A 25,784-nucleotide genomic window follows, 5' to 3' on the forward strand; every position below is an offset into this window, starting at 1 on the left:
AACACCGTCACGTCATATTAAAATCGGCCCGAAATAATCTCGTTCTCAGTATCGGTTCGGTGACGGTGGCGGTGGACAAACGGCCTTAGTCTACAATTACAATCGTGCGGCTCTACCATACCTCCGATATTACCCCAACTAACCTCACATCTTACGTCATTACACTTCAGTCAAAGAAATGTGGCTTAAAACTAAAAATTAAAGTATCAACTATATTTCGGACGGATATATGTTATGGAATGTTACATCCATTGATCATAAACAATATCTTTGAATAACATTCTTATACCTATTAAGATTAGAACTGTATATGTAGAATGCATAATTTTTAAGTTTGAGGTGGTTCAAAAAGTCGCATATGACGCGCCAAACTATTTGACCGATCAAAAATGCAATGCTGGCGTTAACGAGCGGTTTTTATAAGCTTCACTTTTTCTGAAAAATCAGTATTATTCAACATAACGACAAAATATCCGTAGTATAATTATGACCTAAGACGTAATAATTTATATGATAAAATACACATTATTTTTTAAAAAATACACAATTATAAAACGAAATTTCCATGAGCAATGCAGATTTTTTAGTTAAATGAGTACTACAAATATAATTCTATAGATAATTAAACATACCATAATATGTTTAATTAAATACTTTATATATCATTTTCGTCAATAAATGCATCAAGAATAAGTTAAAACAATTGTAAGTGAATGATTCCGCATTCATCGCTACCAATTGCATTTTCAGATCGATCAAACAATTCAACGCAAGCTATTCAAAATAAAGTACCATTAGCATCGTGAATTCGCGTTCGAAGAACCCTTCGGAAACTCCTAAATTTATTCGTGAGATTAAAAAAATCGAGAAAAGGCATCCTAGGCATATTTCAGGAACTAATTTCTAAAATAGCCTAGTTGCTGTTGCTGGTGGAGCTGGTCGCGGAGGTGATGCAGGGCGTGCTCCGGCTGGCTGTGTTGCATCTGAGCCACTAGGTTCTTGGCCTCCAAACGCAGCTCGTATAACTTACGCGACTCCAAAAACAACAGCACCGCTGCGATACCTGTACACAAAATAGAATTGTTGTAGTAAAATAGCATCTCTGATTTTTCAAAGTTATGTGCATATTACAAATTAATTGAATTATCACTTTTTTTAACGTTGAAGAAAAAAGTCGTTAGGAAACGTGAGAGATCATAAAAAATATGCAGTCCAATAGGAATTGGTTATTAAGGCCTATACACATGTGCCCTTAACCATTTAACCATTTATGTGTTCCATCCTTGTCACGGAGAGTGCTAACCGTCTCTCCTTTCAATAGATTTATATTTAAATGTTGGAATAGCTCTGAAGTAAAATAAAAGATCAGTCAGATTAGAAAGTGGCCTCATGTAAATATGCAATAAAAAAATCTAAATATTTAATTCCAAAGTAGTTCCTTTACAGAATTATTTTTGGATACCAATCAATAATGTAGCACCACATTACAAGTATTAACTGTAAAATTTATGTGTTGGTGTTGGTACATGTACATAAAGTATAAATAACAATTTTTTCACAAACTCACCAAACAAAATAAATGCCACAACAGCAAATGCATAAGACCAGGAAAGTACGTTGAACGACGGGTACAGGAGCCAATCACGACGGTAGCAGTTGCCCCCAAATATAGCCACTCCGAGAAACAAGCAGACACCTAGAAAAAATTTTTCGTTCTTAAAAAAACACTTTCAACACTCACACTAGGATTCCCTGTATCGTGGATACCATGGACACACAGACAAATACATAAACTGCCTGAAACTAAACAACAATCTAAATTAATTATTTAGATATCTGGGGATCGAATCCGGAACCGCCTGTGTGTCAGACCGGTATAGTGAGGCACTGCTACATACTTTGATCTGATTTAGTCGAAAAGTCACTAATAAATATTCTATGTACTCGAAAATGAAATACAATTTTATTTTGAAAAAGCAGTTGCGGTGATTTCACGCCTTAGCTAGTAAACCGGTTGTCATAAAATATTGTACAACACATAAAGCCTCAAAGATCCATAAAAGTACATAGGGTACCTTTTATCTCGAAAAAAGTACTATTCCCGAAGGGATAGATCGACAACATCGACCTCTAACCGTGGGCCAGTGTTACCAACTCTCAAAAATATTTATCCCTAAACTTAAGTCAAAACCCCCTATAATTGCCTCGAAAATTTCCCTAAAAACAGCTTAGGTGTGCTCTTTTTTTTTTTTTTGCTCCCCTGGCTCAGAACATGTTTCCTTTTTTTTTTTTTTTTTGGACGCCGTGCCAGCTTATGACACGTTTCCAGTTTTTTTTTTTTTTACTTCCATCATTAAACTTTGCTTGACTATTATTTGAATATAATTTGTTGATCATATTAAAATTACTATCATTGGATTGAATAGTTCTATTGTATTCTGAATATTATATATTCAGAAAACCCCTAAAAATACCCCTAGACATATAAAACCCCTAAAAATATCCCATACCACTCATTTACCCCATAAATCTGGGGGGAAAACCCCTAAGTTGGGAACCGTGCCGTGGGCGAAGCCAATGGGTAACAGCAAGTTCTAATATAAACATGATATAACAAAACTCACTGGACGTAGCCACCATAGTGAAGGCGGCAGACACGAAGATCCATTCGTAACGCAGCACGGTGCGCAGGGGCATGCGCACGATGACACACGCGAGCAGGACTTGCGCGGAGAAAGACAGCATCAGCGCCAACGTCACGAACGATTGCACCGCCATCAGCCAACCGGGGAGCAGCCATTCACGGATTACGTAATATTCCTGTAAAGAAAAGTTAGTTAAAGGAAAAAAATCTAAGGTAATTGAATTTAAAAATAATAATAATTATAGTTTTAAAACTAAAAACCACGCTAATCGCACAAAGAAAATCGTTATTCCTAAAGATCCTGATGACGAGAATAGGATAAAATTATTAAAATCATATATAGTCATCGGTTTTCGATAATTGTTCAAAATTTAGAATTGAATGGTTGTTCAAAGTGGGTAAAAATCGAGTTCAAAGATTCCATTACACATACATACAGGTTAAGCTAATAAAAGGTTGGTAAAAATAAGTTTTCATCAACAAAATTAGAATATTTCGTTTGCATATTGCCAGTGACCGCATAAACATATCAGAATAGAATACAGGGACTTTCGAGAGATCATATCAAAAAACCTCTCCAATTTAAAAGTCTTGTAGTACTTTGAGTGTATTGTTTCCAATACTATTATTTGCTTTCAGTTCATGCTATCCTACTTTCATTTTCATCAATTATGACTCAACTTACATGTAACCACAAGTGGACCACGACCCCAATATATTGTATATCCAATGTATATACTTGTTACATCTTAAAGTATCACACCAAATTACATAAAAGCATGCACTTCTGGACTAAGTTGGTGTGCATTACTTATGCTTGCTTTATGGAAATAAGTATTAGCACCATAGAAACAATTAATAATGGTTTGAAGTTTATCTCAAGGTGGACGATAATGCCCTCATGTGGGACCTGGAGGTGTACAGAGGGTTATAGGGCGCGGAGAAAATTTTGAGTCTTTAAAACATTTCAGGGCAAGTAGTAAATTTATGTTCTGCTACTATATTTTAAAATTTAATCAGGACCTACTTATTACATGACATTACTTGATTGATTTTTAAAAGTATAAAACTTTTAAAAAGTAGCAGGTTAAGAATTTGGCGGGCCTAGAAAATTTTATCCTGATATTTAAATGTGCAGCAGATGACAGAAAATTGAGAAAACCGAGTTAGCTTAATCATATAAATTAATTACCTGACTGAAAATGTAATGGCATCCATGGAACAGTTTGTTAAACTGATACGCTGGAAAGCGGAAGCGATCAAAGCAATACTCCCATAGACCCATATGCTTGAATGAAGAATACATCTCCGGATATGACTCTATCCAGTATGGTCCCGCGAAGGACAGCAGCAAGAACAATCCCGCCACATACGTGATAGTGGCTCCTATGAGTGTGGCATCTGTAATAAGTAATTATTGTATTGATAATTAGTATACTAACTTTATTTGTGTCACAAAATTAGACAACAAAGAACTGTTGTAAGAGATTAGATAAGGTAGCATAAGTTATATTTAATAAATTATAATATCTTTACTGCTGTATGATAACTTTCTGTAAGTACTTAATTAATAATTAATAAACTAATATTTTCTTATTTTCTTATTTATAGTTCATTAAGTGTTTGACTTCGGATGTGTAAAGAAAATCCAAAAACATTTTAGATGCTTACGTGTGTACTAACAAAAATTATTTATACGTTTATACAAACTGTCCTTAAATTGCGGCACGAAGGGTGAAATGTGAAATGGGCGTGCCCAAATACTTACTTGAAGCCTTAGGATACTCGTTATTTGCATCGGCAGTCATGGTAGCGAACTATGCAGTTTTCAGTTAGTATTTTCAATCTTTTGCGAAAAAACTAACATTAATCGTCATTAATTCTTAGACTTTTTTTAATAAACAATCCTGTAAACAACGGTTCATTTATGATTTGACAGTTTTGAGTTTTGCTTTTGACATCCTCCGTTAGGAGTATAGGTGTTCTGTGTTGACATCTCTATTTCGTTCTACATATTTTCTATCGCCATTTATTAATAAATTGAGGCAAAAGAAACGATTGTATAAAGCCTTACGTGTATCAAAAATCTATAAAATGGCTTTTATTAAATGTTCATATGATGTCATTTCATATTAATAAAATATTTTATTTATACAATTAAATTATCATCATTGACATTGTTCTGATGGCTGCACTTTTATTGTTCCTTTTTTAGAATAGGATTTAGTACTCTAATCAAGTTTTCTATTACACCTAATATTTTACTACATAATACGTTTATTAAACAAAAATATACTCAACTTATTTTTAATAACTATATACATACGATATTTTTATAAATTAAGTAATTACTTATTTAATAAATTGTTTTCAATCATGCCAATAACATAAACTCATTCATCAAAAAGGGCTGTGCCAAGACCCATGAACTTAGGGTAAAACTACCATAACTCAATTTCAACTCGAATTATCCTATTCGAGATATTTAGCTGAAAAAAAGTTATTTATTTACAAATTATTGTTTATATATTAACGCTGACTTATTCTTTACGATTAAAATTAAAACGTATTAATTAAAGATATATTTTTAGTTATGCTAAGTTTGGACAAATATTGCCCGCCTCAACTCGAGTCAAGTGCTACTCGAGTTATTTTGACCTAATATGTGAAGTTAACTCATTTTACCCCTATGAAGTTCGTCGATTTGTCCTATTCGATCAATAACAATCTGTCATCAGAGCGGCACAATCAAAGTCAGCATCTTAAAATCACTTTCTTATGAATTATTCAGATATAAAAATGAATGTTCCGCAAAAAATTACACGATATATTATCATTTATTTTCTAACAATGTACAAGTGAATCTATGAATATAGGTACAGTATTATTGTTAAAACTGTGCCAATTATTGTTTTGTATTGGGGACCAAATTGCTAATTAACAGTTTAAAAATGAAAAATCCGCTGAAAATTTAGTACGAGTTTACAAACTACAAACAATCATTTTCATGAGGGATGATGCCGCGGCCCTCTAGTAACGTATGGGAACATTTTTTGACTCTAAGTAAAAATGGTACAAAAAAGCATGTAACATGCATATATTGCAGTGCTCAATTTAGGCATGCAATGGCTAACAGATTAAAGGACCATCTATTAAAGTGTAAACGATGTCCTAATGATTTAAATAATCCAAATGCTACAGAAGTTACAGACCATGATACAATTAAACTAAAGAAAAAGGGAAACACTATAAGCTGTTCAATTCCTATTCATTCACCACCGCAACAATTGCTTGCTTCAACTGGTAGTTTGCATAGATTTAATGCAAATTCATTGCCAGAACAACCGAATAACCACAAAGATAGAGACACGGCTTTAGCAAGAGCTATGTATGCCAGTGGTTTACCTGCATCGTTTCTTGAATCTGAGTACTGGAAGAAAGTTTTTCAACTGTTTGATGCGTCATATGCGTTGCCGACGAGTGATAATTTAAGGGATTCTCTCTTAGAAGGTGAATATAGTCGTATCAAAAATATTATCGATTTTAAAATCATGAAATCACAAGCCCTTACGCTTATTTGCGACTACTGGACTAATATAATTGGAAGAAGAGTAATCAATTTCGTTGTTGCAACACCTGAGCCTACTTTTTATAAGCAATATCCCGACAGTGAAACCGAAAACGAAGAAGTTGATTATGTTTGCAGTAAAATCATTAACACATTAAACGAAATAGATCCTGAAAAATTCGTAGCAATCATAATTGCAAATATTGGAAAAATAGAAGATATTTCGAATGTTATCACATCTATATATCCACACATCACATGCATAGAATGCATAAATTCGTCCTTGAATGTGATATCAGAGGTTTTGAACAGAAATGAAACCTACAAAGAAGTAAGAGACAAAACAGTAAGAGTAATTGAATATATCAATTATACTCCAATGGTATACGCGCAATTCCTAATGTTCCAAACTAAACAATATAGAAAACCGAGCCCTCTGAAATTATTATTTACGTGGAGTGAAGCGATTAATACCCTCAAATCATATAAAATAAATAAAGAAGCCTTGATGTTGACTGTTCAATCTAATGATATAAATATTTCGGATGAAATAAGAGATATTATACTAGATGATGAAATGTGGCTTAAAGTTGACGAGGTGATGAAAATTCTTTGTCCTCTTCTTACTGCACGTGAAAATGACAAAACCTGGTTATCAGATGTTCCATTAATATATCAAAATTTAGTCCAAAATACAGCAGAGGAATTAGAAACAATTTCATTTTTAACCCCGGAAGAAAAAAATACTATACTTTCAATTCTTCAAGTTAAGAAAGACCTTTGTTTACTACCAATTCACTACGCCGCTTACATATTAGATCCACGATATTGCGGCGAAGGCTTAAATGATGAAGAAATATCGATAGCATCTGAATATATAAGGAAATATTGTGCTACAGTCGGCTTAAATGAATCAAAGGTTTTAAAAAATATGGCGTGTTTCAAATTGAAACAAAATTTTTTTCATGAATCTAAGGCGATTTGGTCTCCTGTAAAAGACCTCGAGCCCAGGATATGGTGGCTAACATTTGCTTCGCAACAACATGTTGCTGTAATAGCTTCTAAAATTTTAAGCGTATCTTCATCATCCAATGTTTGCAATAAAATCATGAAAATCCAGTCACAAACTTGGAACAAAAATAATAATTATTTTGAGCCAATAAACCACAAATTAATGTGTGTCCAAATAAACTTGAATTTATTTGAAATGGAAAAAGAAGAAAGTATGATATTGGAAGATTCAGAGGAAAACATAGAAAGCGATGATACGGGATGGGGCTTAGAAGTTTTAGATTTAAGTGACCCATTGTTATAAATATTTCATGTTACGTTAAACATGAAAATATTCGAAAGGTTATAAATGTTATACTGTAATTGTATAATATCAATAAGCGAATTAAATTAATTTTATTGATGTGATAATTAAATTAAGCAAAATGATTTATGCCTTTCATTCATTTTCTTAAGAAAGTCACTTCTACAATTGATTTTCAGAATATATTTGAAAATTACGACGGTACTCTAGTTTCAAATAAAGAAAAACGAGGTTTTAAACGAAACTTAAAAAAATACGATAATGTTTTGGGCTTTGGGTCTCGAGAAGTGGAAGCGGTCTGTTCTCAGAATAACAAACGTGGGGGCAATTTCTGTGTATTACCGCGTGAACACATGAGATGGGTTTCAGCAAAGGGAATGAATATAATATAGTTATTGAAGAGCCTCAATTTCATTTTTTAATAACATGTTAGTCATGTTATAATGGTATCAACTTAACACCATTTGAACGAACGACTGGCGGAGTTTGCGGAAAAAAACTTTACAATAACCATTGGTTTTTCTTATTATAAGGCACATTTCATTTTTATATACTCGATTCGTACACCATCTATTTGCACAGGCTATTTTCGGTATAGTTGTGATATGATATAAAAAAATATTATTGTCGTGAATTTGTGACAGCGAATATTATAATAGCACTGGTACCTCACTACTCACTAGGCTTAAAGATGGCGTAAGTTGGCATAATAGCATTAATTAAGCATAACCCGCATAACTAAATTTAAAGTTAATAATTTATTTTAGGCGTAATAAATAATCTCTGTAAAATATTTATAATGAATTTTACTTAATTATTCGGAGGATTTTAGTTCAATCTTTTTATTTTAAAGCTTATATGTTTAATGTTACATACCTACTGATTATTAAAAGTTAGTAATACATATCTTTTTATATTTTCAATAATAAGATAATTAAGTAGGTAAAATTTCCTCTGATTTTTAACATTATCTGTTTACAATCCCGGGATTATCTTTGGCAAATTCCGGGATTAGAAAAGAACCGAAATCGTATTTTGAATTACAAGACGAAAACTAAATCGACGTAAGCTTGTGAAGATGTACAGTCCGCGCCAAACTGCTAGTCCGCTCTGAAGTCCGCATTCCGGAAGGCTATCAGTAGCATACATAGATATATTATTCAGTAGGATAATATATCTATGGTAGCATAGCATATCTATGATCAGTAGTGTCAGTGTCAGTTGAAAGTTTTGAAACTCAGTTGGACAAAGCACGTGACTAGAGATGGTACTAATTTTTATTGTTCCTAGGCTAAGGTTCCATGGTGGCGGAAGGAGCGGTCCCGTGAATCGATTTATTACACTTCGATTCCAATCGATCTTTTTCGAAAAAAATCGCCATCCCTATTCTTTGAGCGGATAAAAGGCGACTAAAAAAGGATATAAGGTTTAGATAAGTAAAAGGCATTTTTGTTTAATGTAAAAGTTTATTTTCAATATACATATAAAATCAGTAAAAATTATTAAACTTGATACTTTAAGTATAAATTATAAGTAGAAATATCAACTTATACACCCGTGATGTTATAAAAATGGACGGTTGATCCAGGTACATATTATATTTTAAGACTTAAAAAACTAAATCATATTTAATAATGGAAATGTAAATGTAAATTTATATTTGTGCAGCTGCTCTTTCTCTTGCTCGTGCTCTTTCTTGATAAATTCATCACGAATATCTTTTTGATTTGATAATATTAGAAATTACATAAAATAATATCAATTGAATTCAAACCATTCCACCCTTTTGGCAATTAAAAGCAATTATGAGATTCTCGACTTAAACAAATATATTTTAAGCTACATATTAAGCCTCCTATTATTTCATCATTCATTAATATAAAGGAGAACTAATATTTCATACATATATAAATAATATAAAGAAGATTTTGGTGTTAAAATATTCAGCACATTATTAAAGTACATCTTAAAATACAAATAAATTTGATAAAATAATTACAATTATATAAAAACTAAATACGACTAAGGTATTTCAAAAAAATACAGAAAATGGACGGATTAAGGATATGACGTAATTGATTTCTGTTATAGATCGAGGATATAGTCTATACTATTTTTTATAATACTAATATTTTATCTGTCTTTGCGCTTTTAACAGATGATATACAAATGTAGTTGGGCCATTACTTTAAAATCCCTATATTTATAACAACAATGCAACATTTTTTTAAAATCAGCCAACAGTTGTAATGAAAGTATTAATTTTTACTTTTCCTCTTATTGTCACACTTGAACTATAATGAAAGTCGTGTATGTACACATTCCTAAGTATATTACAGAATAATATTTTACTCGGTGGCATAAATTACATTATAAAGTAGTAAGCCACAATGTGTACATATTTTTATAATTTGTGTATTATAACACATATAAGTATTTACAAGTTAAAATCTTAAATTAATTAACTGGCTTTCAAAATTTAACTTACATTAGAACCAATCATCTGCTGCATTGCAGAAAATTACACATATTGTAATATTCATTCATATATGTCAGTATATAGATAACGCCATCTTTGCATTGAATGATGTGTAGTCAATCAATCATCAGTACACTATAAAACTTATCATGCAATCAGATCATAACACTACATGAAAATCATGGTCAAATTGTATCATTACTTACAATTAACTTAAAGGCACATAATAGAACATTGTATTCTTATAATAACTATTATTTAAATAATAATACATACAATACATTCGTATTTTCGTATACGTTTAGGCTTGAGACTCGTGACCTAATTCAAAACGTGCCTGAGATTCTTTCAACCTGTTACGTTTCTTTGCTTGTATGTTAGCTTCGGTTAAGAATAGTGCCGCGGTTACCAAGCACGCTACTGCGCCGACGACACCTAAGCCAAAAGACCAACCTGAAAAAAGTATTATATGTATAGTATTGAGTTATTAATCAGAAATACCTCTGAGAGCTATTCAAGAAGAAGGCTGCAGTCATTGCCTTGTTCTGTACAGTATATATGATGATCTATTTTAGTCCTCAAGTCATTACATATCTGTGACTAAGTTTACATAGATTTGTAATAATATTTGAAATCGGTTTTAGAAATGATTTCTCACGTAATGAATGACATTGTCGTGTTTACTTTTTAGGTTAATTACATAAAAATACATATAAGCGTTGATAAATGAAACTTACCAAGGTAATTGTTCGGATGATCGGGCATCCAGCCATCAGTATTGCCAAAACATGCAAACACTATAACTGCAATCGTGCCACTTATACCTAAAATTACACGTAACAATTATATAACAAAAATACCTTCAATAATAAAAAAGACGCTTTACAACAAACAATAAATTTAATGACTATTACACAACCAAGAACTACACTGGGATTGTCCCAGTGCAGTTGGCCTAGCATACTCTTTTATCTAAATCAAAAGTTACCAAAAATTTATAATATTTTTTTATATCATATCTGTGTTATATATTACTAGCTGACCCGGCAAACGCTGTGTTGCCATATAAATAAAAAAATGTTACGGGTGAAAAACCACTTAGGGGTATGAAAAATAGATAGTAGTAGGTAGGTAGGTAGGTAAAGCCGTTTCTGAGGAGTATAATCAATCAATCATTTTTAAAGCTCTATAAGAGGGTAGTCACCGTTTTTTTATCCAAAGCTAGGCAGGCATTACAGAGACATTGAGGTTTATTTGGATGTCTCTAAACTTTTTAAAAATGTATACAGAATATGTTTTATCCTTACCTGAACCAAGCATTATAAATCCTATTGTTTTTATCAACATAACAAATCTATTTTGGTCAGGACCGCAGCACAGGAAGAAAATAAGAACCAGAACTGTAGATATCATTACTCCGAGCAGGCATAATGTAAAAAACAATTGGGTTGCTATCATGAAACCTGAAACACAAGAAACCGAACATAATATTATTAAAATGTTGATTATACATATATGAGAACTTAAAGGCAATAACTGGCTTGAGACTGCGCAAATCAGGGACAATTGGCGAAATCTCATGTCGGAGGCCACGACTCACTTTGGGTCGCTGAGGCAGCGGAGTAAGTAAGTACATATACAAGAAATTTCTTTGCTCCGAAATATTTGAAAGAATATTTACAATTTGCAAGGACTTTACACAATTGATAAAATCATCTATCTTTGGGTATTTATATTCCATTTACTGCAATAGTTTCCTAGATAAACATCTACAAATAAGAGTAAAAGAATCGTATGTATATCGGAGGATGATCGGAGTTATTTTGAAAATACAGACAAACCATCCAATTTTCCTTATTGGTATACTTAGATACTACAGTCCCATAATACTAAGTACATTAACATTTTAATTGAGTATAGTTACAAAGACAGCTGTGAGTGACCTACATAATCGTTGTGGTTGTACGGTGTAATTTGCAGTTAATAGTTATAGGCGTTCGCAAGCATTCCGACTAAATTAAAACTTGGATAAGTCTGTACCTTAGATGAGTAAACTACATAGATTGATCACACTCCTAATAAGATAGTGTAACGAGTTTGTTGCGTAAATAAAGTGTTGCCACGTCTCCGTCTTTTTTTTTATAATATAGGAGTAGCAGACAAGCATGCAGTCCACCTGATGGTAAGTGGCTACTGCCGCCCATGGACATCTGTAATCAACCACAGATAGGATTAGATATTCCTACCTGAGGTCGTTCACAGATGCGCCGCTACCTGTGAGGACAAAGCTGAAACGCCTCGGAAAAGTATGTCTCCCTTACCACACCCTTCAAAACGGAACACAGCAGCGCCTAACACTGCTGTTTTGAGGCAGAAATAGGTGTGGCGGTGGTGCCGCCGTATTCGAACCACAAAGGGTTCTACCACCTTCATATCTCTATATTTTACTTATAAAAGGTACTATACTGTACATAGAATTTGGAGACAATGGAAGGACCACCATAGAAGCATCGACTATCTAAATTTTACATACTAAAGCATTGTCATAAAAACAATGGTCACAGAAAATTGGTTTGTGAGAAATTCCCTAGGTATTTAATTACATTTTTTACCCCTCCACAATTGCATACCGTTTCGATAAATTAAAGATAGCCGACGCTCAATATATTTCGATTTTAGCTGGATCATGACGTAAACAGTGGGTCCAATATGAACGCAGACTTCACAAATATGTACTAAACCAACATATTTTATGTATATTTAAATTATTTTGTAGAGATAGAATTCGGTTGTATTTTTTAATTGTATTGTATTGTATTTTTTAATTTGCGACTACTTCACATACTGAAAAATATGTACATTTGCCTATCCTTGTCGTTGTGTCAATGTGATAAGGTTCTGATACCATAAATAATTAGCACCGAAGTTTTCAGGTTTATAAGACTGTTTTTCCATATTATGTTCTAGTGTGGGAATCTTTTCAATCAAGTTATATTTTGATTATATGTAAGTAGGTATATAATTCAACACAGAAGGTCGAACTTAAAATCGTCTCACAATTGCGATGGAATTTAAGTCCGATGTTTATTTAATAAGTTAGTATATTAATGAATTATACAAAAAATATCAGTTTAAACCTGAAATTTTAATGATATTGATTTTGTAAGTACATATTTAGAGTCTATAAATAAACAAATCACGAATATTTAAGAATCGAAGTGTGAAGATATTAAATAGGGTCAAATATGTACTGAAAATGAAACATATATTTGTTTTTTTCAAACAACTCTAAAATTTAACTTTACGAATATATTAATAATAATATTAATAATAATAATATTATTCGCAAAAATGAATCATTATCTTACCAGGCAGTAAATAGCCACGGATTTTGTCGTAACCCGTGGTGAATGGATCGTAGACCCATCGACAACCAACAAAGAAGCGTCTCTGATATTGATCCAATGGATCCGGCAGTGACCTGAAGCAATGACTCCATAATCCAAGTCTGAAATAATTAATTAATCATAATTAAAACAACATGATACAAAAATTGCAATTTCAAAATATTGGCACTTTAAAACCATTAAATACTTATATGTTCATAAAGAAATGTATATAATTTTGGATTCTTTTTATGTTCATGATACGTAATCATTTATTTGGTTATCAACATTTGGTTTTGTGTGCATTCAAAGGAAGATCCGAAACAGTTGCGAATTGAAAATTTATAACATAGACTTAAATTTTCAATCATAGGGTCTTACCTATCCAATCTCGCCCCCCTTATCCTAGAGTCGCTGACGAGCCAGCTAGGCGTGCCAAATGCCAATGCCACCGTCACAAGGGCAATAACGAAAACAGCAATGCCACAATTGCCCGCCAAACTTCGATTCTTCATTGTCTGTAACAATTTTTTACAGTTTTACGCTTAAGCGGACAAAAAATATATAAAAAATTGTATAGCGTTATATTAACGTTCTGCTTTAGGTCACATTTGTTACTGGGTCATTTGTCATAACTTCCTTCTATTTTACTTTTAATTAACAATTCGGTCTTAACTGCCCTTAACAACAAGTACAGGCGTCATTATTTGTGTGAACTGAGATTTTGAGATGAAAGATTATAGTAACCTTGGCACAGGCCTTATGTGGAGCACACGGTCTCATGTCATAATATTAGGTTGTTTTTAGGGTTGTCACCCGTACACTATATTAAAATGCAAAATTGATATATTTTAATTTGTAATCCGTAATCGTAATAAATAATGAGGATCACTCATAGTGCTCTTACCCGAAACGCCAGAAAATTATCTCTTTAACTTATAGCAAGTCGAGGCGATTAAACAGCACAAAATCTTCAGATAAATGTATATAACATATTATTTTCTTAAAGTACGAATATTTCCCTAAAATAGTAAATAAAAAAATATTTTTGTCGTACAATTCTTCTTCAAAAATTATGGCAACCCTAGTTGTTACTCGAGCGCAAGGTGAGGCCGAGATGAATAACAAAACTTAGGTAAGTTTCGCAATCCACACTAACTCAATGGAGGTTCATTCGTATGTTACATTCACCCAGTAACAATGCTAAAAAGTTCACACGCATTGGATACTGTGGGAAATAAGAATGAAACAAAAAAATAATAATTTATTTTCAGCCACAAAAATTCTTGATCCTTGATAGTATCTTTAAAGTATTATACATTAAACTTAACGTTTTATATACACAGTAGGTAAATGCGAATGTATTAATTTTAAGACGAGTTGTAAAGGCAAGGTATACGAATATTCGTAATACCTTTCCTTTACAACGTATATCGTATATCTCGTATATCGTATATACGATAAACGATTGATTAAAGAAATGTCGATTCCGAACGGCGAAAAAATTAATTAGTGGTGGTGCTTCTCAAACTGGGATCCGAGGTTCGAATCCCAGTACCTCTGATTTTTCAATGTTATGTACGTATTATAAATTAATGATCACTTGCTATAACGGCGAAGGAAAACATCGTAAGAAAATCTACATGTTACAAGTTCTTTAAAAAAAATTCTTAAGATGTGTGAAGTCTACCAATTTGCACTTGGCCTGCGTGATAAATAAAATATTCAAAATTTCAATCAAAAAGTTTTATCATAGTATTGAGTTGAATCAATATTTTCTCTTCCTTCCGTTTTACGATAACATGTAGTCAATATTCTAGGATAAACGACCTGCCCTAACCTGCATTATTGACAATCCTAATCCTAAGTTATATAACACTAGTTTTTGCCCGCGGCTTCGCCCGCGTTTAAAACAAAATAATATGACATACTAACATACATAAAACTGAAAATTCGTTCCTACATTGGAATAACAGTGGCGCCATCTGGCGAATATTGGTCGTACCAACTCTGAAACCTTCGTGGGCTCCTGGACGACAACTTGGCTAAACATCAGCACTTGATCAAATGCATAGTTAAAGGATTCAATCCTTACCAAGATCGATTAAAATATTCGACTTTTTGGTCCAAAAGATCGATTCTCCGATTAATCTATCTTAGATCGCCATCCCTAGTTCCGGTGGGATTTCCAGGATAAAAACTATCCTATGTCCTTTCTCGGGTCTCAGACTATCTTTATACAAAAATTCATTAAAATCAGGTTCAGTGGTTTAGGCGTGAAGAAGAAACATACAGACAGACAGGAGTTACTTTCGGATTTATAATATTAGTAAGGATTAAATGTGAGACTGAATTTGTTTGTTTTTGTACACAAGTTCTCAAGGACATAGGGGACATTTTATTCCGAAAAATGGTACCATTCCCGAAGGATAGATAAAAACCCTGATTATGCATGAACACAGGTAAAAAGTATAATAATTAAATATTTCATGACCAAGTCACGACTATACTAATTAAGTTTGTGATACTACATAAATGCAATAATTAAGTCATAAATCGCGTATAAATTTTCGTCACGTTTTCATGACGCCTTTAGTAGCATGATATTCGAGAACTAATATAGAGTAAAACACTTGTAATTTTTTATGTGGATATTTTTTATTTGGTTTACATAATACATAATTGATATCTTCTTTAGAAAATGAATTGTTTAAGGGACCAAAAATTGAAAGCTTTGCTAAAAAGAAACCAATGAAACTTGTGAGGTGTGTATTGGGATATGTAAGCTGACTTTCTGTTTAAAAGAAATTCAAAATTCAAATTCAAATCTCATTTATTCAAAATTGATTCATATAGAATACTTTTTGAAAGTCAACAAACTACCACCGCTTCGGAAGGTATTTCGCTATGGAGAAGAAGCGGCGCAAGAAACTCCATACGTGTGCATATTTGCATCTTTTAAAGGGTAAATAATATACAATTTTACATAGTGGTACATATAATTAATTTTTGATGTTGGAGCTGGAGTTGTCATACCATACGAATACGAATTAAACTTAACAAATTATTGTCTTTGTCAATCCATCCGATTTTGACCTATTAATGATTTGTCAACTTGTAGTAGGCAGAAATGAGCAAATTTCGATTTTTTGTTTACAAAATATTCAATATATTGTTTATTAATAATGGACGTAAATCAAAATCAATTTATAGGCATGTACATTTTTTATTATGATTTTCTCATGAATGAACCAGTGGACCAATGCTAGTTATTATATAATTATAAGGGTACATGGTGTATGAATCATCAGGTTAAAGATCTTCATAATTACAACTGGTCAAAGATGATTCATTCATTAGGAATACTGAGACCAGGTCAGTTGCGAGACAAATTATTATGTTTAATTGATGTTCAATTATTCATATTTTTCTCATATTTGAATTGTTAATGTTTATGCATTAATATGATACACATGGATGTTAACAATGTAGTGATATGCAGATGATTGCATTTGATCTCATAAGCAGTTATTTACATAACAAGAAGGGTATTAGTCACTAGATTAACTTTAGATTTAGGGTATTGTTAAAATATTCGCATAATTTGCATTATATGTAATATTAGCTTATCTACACCAATATTATAAAGAGGAAAACTTTGTTTGTTTGTTTGGTTGTGATGAATAGGCTCAAAAACTACTGGACCGATTTTAAAATATCTTTCACCATTTGAAAGCTACATTATCCACGAGTAACATAGGCTATATTTTATATGAAATATATTTGATAAATAGATTTTGAGGCGGTACAAAGTTTGCCGGGTCAGCGAGTCCTATATAAAGTTAAAGTTATAATCTTTATGAATGTAGTACAAAAGTACCTACCTAGAAGGATTTAAATAAATTGCTGCCAGAGAGTGGAGTTTGAAATGAAAAAGAACCACTTGTTTTCTTTATTTTAAATTTACATTTTGTTTGTTCTCTTGCATCTAATTTTAATGAGTTCTTGCCATTAATATTATAAATAGAATGCCACATAGGCACACTAAAACTGCATCTAGCATAACCCAAAATGATGTAGGACAAGAGAGCAAGGCAGAAGCAGACAACATGTGGACAGCTGAGTTACTTAGACAACCATCTTAGTCCTGAAAGGCTTCAGGCAGAACTCTTATTATATACAGAATTGGTTGCAGATGTCTATTAGTAGTAATAACCTGTAATTTTATGGACTTTTGCTCATTTATAACTTCAATCTTGCAAAAAAACGACCATCGTTTAGCATACAAAATAAAATTCTAAAATATGTTGTGAATCTTTTTGGTATTTTTGTTGGTTAATTTGCCTGTTATTTTATACTATTCAATTTAAATTTAATTTGTTGAAGTCATGTGTTTAAAAAAGCCTAATGATTCAGTCGAAAAATATATTTAAAGGCACAAAACATTTATGAATAATAAATAACCAATTTCCTATCTACATAATGAAGAAAGCATCTTGTGTATATATTAAACGGAAACATATTGATAATAATTTAGATATATATCCAAACATATTGTGTAGAGCGTTTTTAATCGTGATAATAATGAACATTACAAGTACATTCATGAATTAATTTCTGACGAATACGAATATTTGTTATTTAACATCTACTTACGAATTTGTAATCCTCGGGTCAACGAAACGCTAATAGTGAAGTTGTCTTCAAACTCTTGAATAAGGCTTCGTCAAAACACTGGCATCACAGTCACACCGCGGCCGCTACACTTCTGAACGTTTAAATTCCGAACGCTAAACTGCTCCTTAATTCTCACATGAAACCAAATACAAACCAACGGATTACAAAAAGTTTGTTTTCACGTTTTCCCTATCGTCATAACATTCGTAACGTAACGATTCTATCGCATGAATGAAGTAACGATAAAATAGAATAATGTCACTTTTGGGCGTTGTCTTTTGTCAGCGTTGTCATAAAATCACCGCAATGTGTCAAAAATTGACAGCCTTTTTGTTTTAATACTTTGTATAGCGGCCTCGAATTGGCTACTTGACACTTTTTGGGAAACTGTTTTAATGAATTCATATACGTATTATATACGCCTTTCATTGATCATTTTTTCGAAAAAAGGGCTATTTATTAATAAAAAACATATTTTTATTACGGTAAACGGAACGTTACGCCAAAACAGGCGGTCAAGTGTCATTTCGTAGCGTGACGTCAACACATTGAAAATATAGAAATAAACTTCGACGCTACACATACTTCAGGGGAAATCTTGGGAATTATTTAACTTTTATTAGTACAATTGCAAGAATGTCAAATTACAAGGCGTGTGCAGTGACGATGTGTTCAAGTACGATTGCTAAATATCCTAACAAATTTGCTTATACAAGTTCCTAAACCCAAATCTCATAAACGTTAAAGAACTTGCAGATTCTTATATGTTTAAATCCTCTGTTTGCAAGCAATGACATTTTATACTATCTATGTAAGAGAAGTATTATTGAAAAAAAGGAATAAATTTAGTAACTCTCGAGTGATTCGTCAATTCCAAATCATTGGAACGGGACGTAAACAAAATAAAACAGCAAGTGGAAGTATTCATATATTTAATATATTATATAGATGTCTATGATAAGAATAGAATTATAAGACGTCTATGAGAATTCTATTTTAAGGGCCCATTCTGTAATTAATAGGACACAATTAAAATATTTCATGACTGTGTTATTATTGATGGTGCATGTGCACTGATTAAGTTACAGGACTGTATAATTAAAAATACATGATTTGCTAATATTAGTATTTTATTAACCGATTTCTTTGTTTATTTGGTTTATATGGTTCTATTAGTGAGTACACACAGTAGAACTTTTGTATATATTTATCATATGTTACAGTTACAATAATTACTACAGATCACCTAAGCTAAATTTTTGTGCTGCTTGCGTGTCTGCTTTTCTTCATTACTAAAATTATTTTCCGTAACAAATGGATATATATTTTTATCACTGTCATTTTCAGAATTAAATTGCAATGCAATAATAGGAACTGTATGGTCACTTTTCTTCCTTCATCTTGTTGGGTAGGTTACGCAAGTAAAGAAGTACTATTTCCCGTGTACTTTACTTTATGTATTTCAGACTGGTGCCCACTTTCGAAACTTTTGGCTCCTCACTTCTTCTAGGCAGGACAGTCATCACATTTTCATTTTCATTGATGTACCTTGTGTTCAGGACAACTTTTACTTTTCATGAAACACAAACTTGCCTTCCTCTTAAACTGCACATACTCTATAACGTCGTCACTATACGATTGTCGGGAAGATCTGTAAATATAAATATAACCAATTAATAACCTTAAAACAGTTCACATAAGAATATAAGTATATTTAAAAAGATCTTAATAATCACTTGAAGACAACCTTTCTTCTGTCTGAAGTCAGTTAAGAAATGTTTTAATTGTCCGATATGATTAAATGTAAATATAAAGAATGTTTTACTTACGTTGTTTATTTGATATTTCCATAGGTTATCTCACGGAAGTTTTTGTATCCATTTTGATTTATTGCACTGCATATATGGAGATTCTTTAAGCAGGTTCACGCTATCAGCTTTAATATAGTATGGCTTCATTTCGGTTCACAACATATTATAAATTCAACCAACTCTAACAGCAAACGATTTAATTATTATTTGTCTTGTTTGGTTTCGATGTAGTGACGTCACATGTCATTTGAGGCAGCACTGTCGCCGTTTTGGGATTTAAAATCCACAGATAAAAAATCGAAAATTTCTTTTTAAAAATTAAAATACTTAGAACGTATTAAAAAATAAACGAAATACTGCATAATTTATGTTTACTTATAAGCTATCATATCCAACTTTATTGTTATAACTGTCAAGTACCCAATTCGCTCTTTTCGACATAACATTATTTATTTTATGAATATCATTATTGTAACAACAATATTATGCGCATCTGTATTCTAGTTTAAATAGTAAAAGCTTTACGTGGGTTTTCACTTAGAAGTAAACATCTAACATTACAAGTTACGCCATCTAGGGAATAGATTAGACGAACTAATTTGAAGGTTAAAACTTAGCAAATGACTTACTAGATGGCAGCAACATCGTCCTCTGTTGAGGTTTCTTTATAGTAGTATTATAATTCTAAACTTTATACTTATTAATGATCGAAGCTTTAATATCTAAGATACCATCTTAATGCAGACTATGATTATGCTTATCTACTAAATAAAACTTTTTGTTTCAGTGTTCTTCGAACCAACAGATCGACGAAAAGCAATTAAAACAATCCGTGGACAATATCGACTAGCGTACTCATCGCCTAATATATCAGAATTAAGAGCCATGGCTGGTCTCATAAAGCCAAATATTGTAGTCGATACTAGAATACACCTTGATGAAATCATACACTTATCCAAAATAGTATCAGAATACGTTAATGTTTTAATTGTAACTATTGGATCTAAAGGTGTTGTTACAGCTCAAAGAATCCATGAACATGGAAAGGAACGTATACGTGTACGATTGTATCCAGCTAATATCATAACAAACGTCGAAAATGTTTCAGGTGCCGGAGATTGCTTCTCCAGTGGATTTATATACGGCACTCTATTAGGTTTAGATGAACAACAATGTATTTCTATAGGATTTGAAGCAGCCAAGCATGCTTTACTTTGTAAAGAAACTGTGCCTTCACATTTCAATTTCATGTCGAATATAGAACAAGCAAACTTTGAAGCTTGGGTACATGATATAAATTAACTTACTTTTCAAAATAACAAAACTGTTTATTGTAAAACACGGTCACTATATTAGAAATACAAATAAGACATGTAATCAAATACAAATAAGAATTATCTATAAAAAATAATAATCAATGACTTTATTACTGTTAATTAAAGATACAGTTATGTTCTTGCCTAGTTATCATAACATAGTTGGAACATGAATGTAGTATTAAATACAGGTAAACACAATAACCTATAATTATTACATTTTACAATCTTAAGCCATAGAAATTTCTATTAAAATAAGGCACAAAGCATTTTCAGTTAAGTATTTAAGTTGGTCAACACACCTTATACAGATATGTTTTAAGTTAGTCAAATATAATCGTTTTTAAAGATTTACGAAACTTCTGAATGTGTGATGTGATTGGCCATTATATATTATATAAATATATTAAGCCAGAAAATGCAAATCATGGTAAAATTTATAGAAATAGCCAGGTGTAAAAACAATATGATTATTTGCATAATATCATATAACAGAAATGAGTCATGGTCATGAGAAATATGTTACATACATAATACAAAATAACATGCCTTACAAACTAAATTATTTGACTAAAACTAAAAGTTTGTGTCTGTTTACTCTTGTTGTACATTAGACAGATAAATTGTAACACATCACACAATTATCCTTTTTGAAAATATGTGTTACATACTTGAGATTCTTTGTATTGCCTGGACGGACATGTTAACAGATCTTATTTTTGGACGGAAATATAAAATCTTATAATTATATACCAAAAGCTTTGCGGTACAGGTTAAGTAAAAAGTAAAATGATGGTTATAAATTAAATATCAGTGTGACCTGGGTATGCTGCCTTTCTCTCATGCATAGTGTAGGAAGATGGTTCTCGGCTTTGCATTTCATGGAGCCTCTTATACTTTTGTACTCGGGCCTCCACCAAGAACAGAATTCCAGCAGGAAATAGGAAGATCACACCAATAACTCCAAGAGCAAATGCCCAGCCTAGGTCATTGTGCTCCCAGTTTGGCATCCAGTCTCGACCATCTCCTCTTGCTCCAAAAGTGACAACTGATATGATTCCTGAAAAGCCTGTAATAAAATTATAAAAAATTGAGTTTGTCATTTATATTATAATATACATTGAAAATTAAATGTGACTACTTAAATACAAAAGGTAATCCATAAGTGTAATAACTATTTCTTCTAATAAATTTATATCATTATTGTTTATGAAAAACTTAAATAATGTAACATATGTTAAATATTGCTTTACATAATACAAATTTTACAGTGTATTTGTAAATATTATTCAAAAGTATAACATTAAAATAATATCATACTATATCCATCATGTTCTTTGTACAATAATTCAATAAGATACAATTAACAAATGTTATTTTCCCATATTCCTTGAATAAGAGTGGTATTGGAAGTACATTAACTTCACAAAGAGATGACAATAGCCATTTTTCTGAATTGCAACACATAGCTCTATAACAGCCAAGTGGAAGGTATCAGTAAAATGTATAAGGTATTAGTAAATGTATAAATACTATCATATATACCCACCAAACAAACACTACTCTTATAAGGCAGTAATAGATGCAGGCCTCAAAATAACTTACCACCAATAACTAGAACAGTTCCCAAAGTCACCAGGAGAGTCACATATCCATCATCATCTTTGTCTTTCTTCACATACAGATTAGTTAAGAACATTGACACCAACACACAAGAAAGTGTGATTGTAAAGAAGAACTGAGTGGCTATAAAGAATCCAGGTAGTAGTACATCATGGATGATATAATACTCTTCTTCAAATATCCACCAACAGCCAGTGAAAACTGTATCATACCAGTGGTGTACTTCCTCGAAACCATTAAAACATACTTCCCATAAACCTGCAATTAAAATAATCATAATATTGGCACATGCCACCTGTGTTATTCTTTAGGAAAGGAATAGCAGATGGACTGCATCCACCTGATAGTAAGTGACTACGGCCGCAAATGAACAGCTGTAATTAACCCCAGATAAGAGATTCCTACCTGAGGTCGGCGACTAAACTGGAAAGTATGCCTCCCTTACCACACCTTTCAAATCAGAATACAACAACGCTTAACACTGCTGTTATTAGGCAGAATGAGGTGTAGCGGTGCTTCCCCAGTATAGGTACCGGTTTCAGGTTTCGAACTCACCTATTTTCACAAATTTCGGATTCTTCAGCTTGCCATCCGTTACTAACCAGTAAGGACTTACAAACGCAACTATTATAAATAGAGAGGCGAAAATATAGAAGCCAACGGCAAATAAACCCGTTTTTGATTTAGACAATCCCATTTTCAGTTAAAATTTGTTGTAAAACCAAAATAAAAGGAACGAATAATGTCACTGACTCTAACAAACACAACACACCCAAAATATTTGTCACTTTGAAAGTTTAAAATTATTTGACAACGTCGTTTATCTGTTGTCGATATCTGTTGTAAATGGAATTTCCAGAGTTCTGCCTAGTTAGCGGTGCTAATGATTGACGAAATATTTGTTTTTAATTACAGGAAAGTATTTTAGATTTTACATTAACAATAAGTCTACAGATTTTTGATTTCTTTAGGCACGTAATATCCCTACATGGTTTGCGCCCTTCAAATTCGCTACATGGCAATGTTGATTCTTGATTGACATTGACAATCTGTCAAATTGTTATAATTTTTATTTATTTTGGTTTTGTAATTACTAAATGTTATTCAATTTTTAATTCGATTTAATAAATTTAAATTGAATATGTGGTTAAGCAATTGTCTCCTTTAGTTAGCAGTGAAATGAAGAATTGTAACCATTGCTAATGAAAAGGTTATTTTTTCTCTATATTTATAAAAATCGAAATACTTCATTCTAATGTGATTGAATTGTATAGCAATAAAAATGATTTTACGTTTACTGATGACTAAATGTTTCCATCACCGTGTCCTGAGTTGTGGCTCGAAGGTTCATATACAAGTGAAGTACTATTGTCAAAATGAAAAAAGTTTGCAAGACCTATGCAAATATCTAAATATCAGTGAGAGCCAGGCTCGATTCCTACAAATAAAAAATCGATGTGTAAAAAAACTAAATGGAGACGAGATTAAGAACCTAGTCAAAACTGTTAATGAATTAGGATTTCCCAGTGATGTAGTTGTGAATGAACCGTCAATCTGTAGCATACTACCCGTCACATTAAAATTTCGGTACAGAGTGTTAGAGGAGTGTGGTGTGTTGAACTTGTCAGTTAAACATTTAGTATCTTACATGTCCTTAATAAAAGAAAAGACTATAGGAGAATTGAAGACATTAGGTGTCATTTCACCACTCGTCAACATAGAAAATAAATTAGCAAATTGTATGACACAGTGGCCTACATCACTCACTACTCTGGTATATGGTGATGTAGATAAGCTTACCCTATACTCACTGAGACTCAAAATTATCCAAAGGTATCTTGAATTGATACTAGATATAACTGAGATAGAATTTTCCAGAGGCCTCAAAATATACCCAACTCTTAAACATCGTCCTCTGGCAGTTATCAATGAAACACTCTCAATATTACAGACAAAGATCTCAATGCCTACAGAGAAAATAAAATCAAACTTTTATCTAATACATGCCGATCCAGACAATATGAAGCATATCCTTTTTAAATTAAGATCAATTGGTGGAATTGATATAAAAGAAGTAATAAGAAGGTATCCGAAGTTAGCAGTTAAAAGTTATACGTCTTTACTGGAAATCAGGAATGTGCTTGAAGAATTTGGTATAAGTAATGAGGCTCAAACAAGATGTTTTCAAATTTATACTCTTAGCCCTCAAACTGTAAAAGAAAGGCTAGAAAAAGCAAGAAGCATACCAGAATTTAAAACCTTTTTAAATCATCCAAGATTTTTAAAAATGATCCATTATAACAACACAGCGATGAAACGATTAAGACACTTATATGATATGAACAAGAAATGTTTAAGTTTGAACGTTCTGTCAGGAAGTACAGCACATTATGAAATATTTGAAAAGGCACCTGGTGATCGTTTGGGTAAAGGCAAAGATCTAGTCTTTTGTATATCAGAGTCCCTAGGCAATGCTTATAGTATGAATGACATACGAAAGAGAGTCAAAAGACATCCATTCTGGATCAACATACCCTTAGTTCAAGTAAAATATGTGTATGAAAAGTTATCTACTGAATTTTCACCCAAAGATATTTACGAAAACTGCCCAATTTTACTTTATCCTTGGAATAAAGTTAAGGATGTTATGAATCTGGTTAATAAAAGCTGTGACAGTAACCAGCCATTGCATCTATATGAGTTTTTAGACTTACAGAAACTAAGTAATACGCAGAAATTGAGTTTGATACTCTATTTACTTGAAAAGAATCACTACTTTTCTGGAAATGGTGTGTGGAATGATGAGAAAAATAAGAATATTGACACTGTTTCCAACATATTAGTTCAAAATAAAAATGCATTAATACAATAATACATTTTTTTATTTCACATGTATCTATGTCTCTAAAAATTAGTTTTTGCTGTTCCATACTAAATACACAAACTTATAAAGTTTGTTCATAAA

The 25,784-nt window shown here is 32.0% G+C and overlaps 5 protein-coding genes, 1 long non-coding RNA gene and 1 pseudogene across 7 annotated transcripts in view; 2 read left to right on the forward strand and 5 right to left on the reverse strand.

Moving 5' to 3' along the window:
- Nucleotides 1–22,328, forward strand: part of LOC140747444 (uncharacterized) — a 223,532-nt gene extending 201,204 nt beyond the window's left edge. For both annotated transcript variants that reach the window (XM_073079901.1, XM_073079902.1), the window contains exon 12: nt 20,668–22,328. In XM_073079901.1, coding sequence (XP_072936002.1) covers nt 20,668–21,182 — 515 coding nt within the window. In that variant the 3' untranslated portion in view covers nt 21,183–22,328. The remainder of the gene's footprint in view (nt 1–20,667) is intronic.
- pck (Claudin superfamily protein pickel) lies at nt 73–4,612 on the reverse strand. The gene is made up of 5 exons (XM_073079906.1): nt 4,413–4,612; nt 3,837–4,045; nt 2,625–2,820; nt 1,568–1,696; nt 73–1,063 (listed from the first exon to the last, which is right to left on the reverse strand). Exons 1-5 carry the CDS (start codon nt 4,450–4,452, stop codon nt 897–899), a joined length of 741 nt encoding a protein of 246 aa, XP_072936007.1. The 5' UTR covers nt 4,453–4,612; the 3' UTR covers nt 73–896.
- On the reverse strand, nt 1,197–1,325 carry LOC140747623 (uncharacterized; annotated as a pseudogene).
- Nucleotides 9,222–18,384, reverse strand: sinu (claudin family member sinuous). The gene is made up of 6 exons (XM_073079909.1): nt 18,049–18,384; nt 13,774–13,910; nt 13,375–13,514; nt 11,314–11,469; nt 10,744–10,830; nt 9,222–10,459 (listed from the first exon to the last, which is right to left on the reverse strand). The coding sequence occupies exons 2-6, from the start codon at nt 13,905–13,907 to the stop codon at nt 10,308–10,310; spliced, it is 669 nt and encodes a 222-aa protein (XP_072936010.1). The 5' UTR covers nt 13,908–13,910; nt 18,049–18,384; the 3' UTR covers nt 9,222–10,307.
- Nucleotides 18,982–20,267, reverse strand: LOC140747450 (uncharacterized). The gene is made up of 2 exons (XR_012102873.1): nt 19,899–20,267; nt 18,982–19,720 (listed from the first exon to the last, which is right to left on the reverse strand). It is a non-coding gene; the product is annotated as an uncharacterized LOC140747450 (long non-coding RNA).
- kune (claudin) lies at nt 21,208–23,616 on the reverse strand. The gene is made up of 3 exons (XM_073079908.1): nt 23,375–23,616; nt 22,802–23,077; nt 21,208–22,265 (listed from the first exon to the last, which is right to left on the reverse strand). Exons 1-3 carry the CDS (start codon nt 23,514–23,516, stop codon nt 22,000–22,002), a joined length of 684 nt encoding a protein of 227 aa, XP_072936009.1. The 5' UTR covers nt 23,517–23,616; the 3' UTR covers nt 21,208–21,999.
- Nucleotides 23,617–23,872: 256 nt separating this feature from the next.
- LOC140747445 (transcription termination factor 5, mitochondrial) lies at nt 23,873–25,707 on the forward strand. Its single transcript, XM_073079903.1, has one exon. The coding sequence runs from the start codon at nt 24,102–24,104 to the stop codon at nt 25,689–25,691; it is 1,590 nt and encodes a 529-aa protein (XP_072936004.1). The 5' UTR covers nt 23,873–24,101; the 3' UTR covers nt 25,692–25,707.
- Nucleotides 25,708–25,784: the final 77 nt, after the last annotated feature.

The sequence above is a fragment of the Epargyreus clarus genome, unplaced genomic scaffold (genome assembly GCF_041222505.1).
Source record: "Epargyreus clarus isolate Ecla_fem2 unplaced genomic scaffold, WU_Ecla_fem_2.2 ptg000014l, whole genome shotgun sequence".
Lineage (NCBI taxonomy): Eukaryota > Metazoa > Arthropoda > Insecta > Lepidoptera > Hesperiidae > Epargyreus > Epargyreus clarus.

Excerpts from the sequence above, each read along its gene's own strand:
- pck (XM_073079906.1), bottom strand. The coding sequence starts at position 4,452 with ATGACTGCCGATGCAAATAACGAGTATCCTAAGGCTTCAA. Across the intron at positions 1,697-2,624 it reads CACTATGGTGGCTACGTCCA|GTGTCTGCTTGTTTCTCGGA; the intron begins GTGAGTTTTGTT and ends AATTTTTTCTAG. Across the intron at positions 1,064-1,567 it reads TGTGGCATTTATTTTGTTTG|GTATCGCAGCGGTGCTGTTG; the intron begins GTGAGTTTGTGA and ends TTTTGTGTACAG.
- sinu (XM_073079909.1), bottom strand. The coding sequence starts at position 13,907 with ATGAAGAATCGAAGTTTGGCGGGCAATTGTGGCATTGCTGTTTTCGTT. Across the intron at positions 13,515-13,773 it reads AGGGGGGCGAGATTGGATAG|ACTTGGATTATGGAGTCATT; the intron begins GTAAGACCCTAT and ends TAATTATTTCAG. Across the intron at positions 10,460-10,743 it reads TCATCCGAACAATTACCTTG|GTTGGTCTTTTGGCTTAGGT; the intron begins GTAAGTTTCATT and ends TACTTTTTTCAG.
- kune (XM_073079908.1), bottom strand. The coding sequence starts at position 23,516 with ATGGGATTGTCTAAATCAAAAACGGGTTTATTTGCCGTTGGCTTCTAT. Across the intron at positions 23,078-23,374 it reads TCCGAAATTTGTGAAAATAG|GTTTATGGGAAGTATGTTTT; the intron begins GTGAGTTCGAAA and ends TTTTAATTGCAG. Across the intron at positions 22,266-22,801 it reads AACTGTTCTAGTTATTGGTG|GCTTTTCAGGAATCATATCA; the intron begins GTAAGTTATTTT and ends ATTTTATTACAG.
- LOC140747445 (XM_073079903.1), top strand. The coding sequence starts at position 24,102 with ATGATTTTACGTTTACTGATGACTAAATGTTTCCATCACCGTGTCCTG.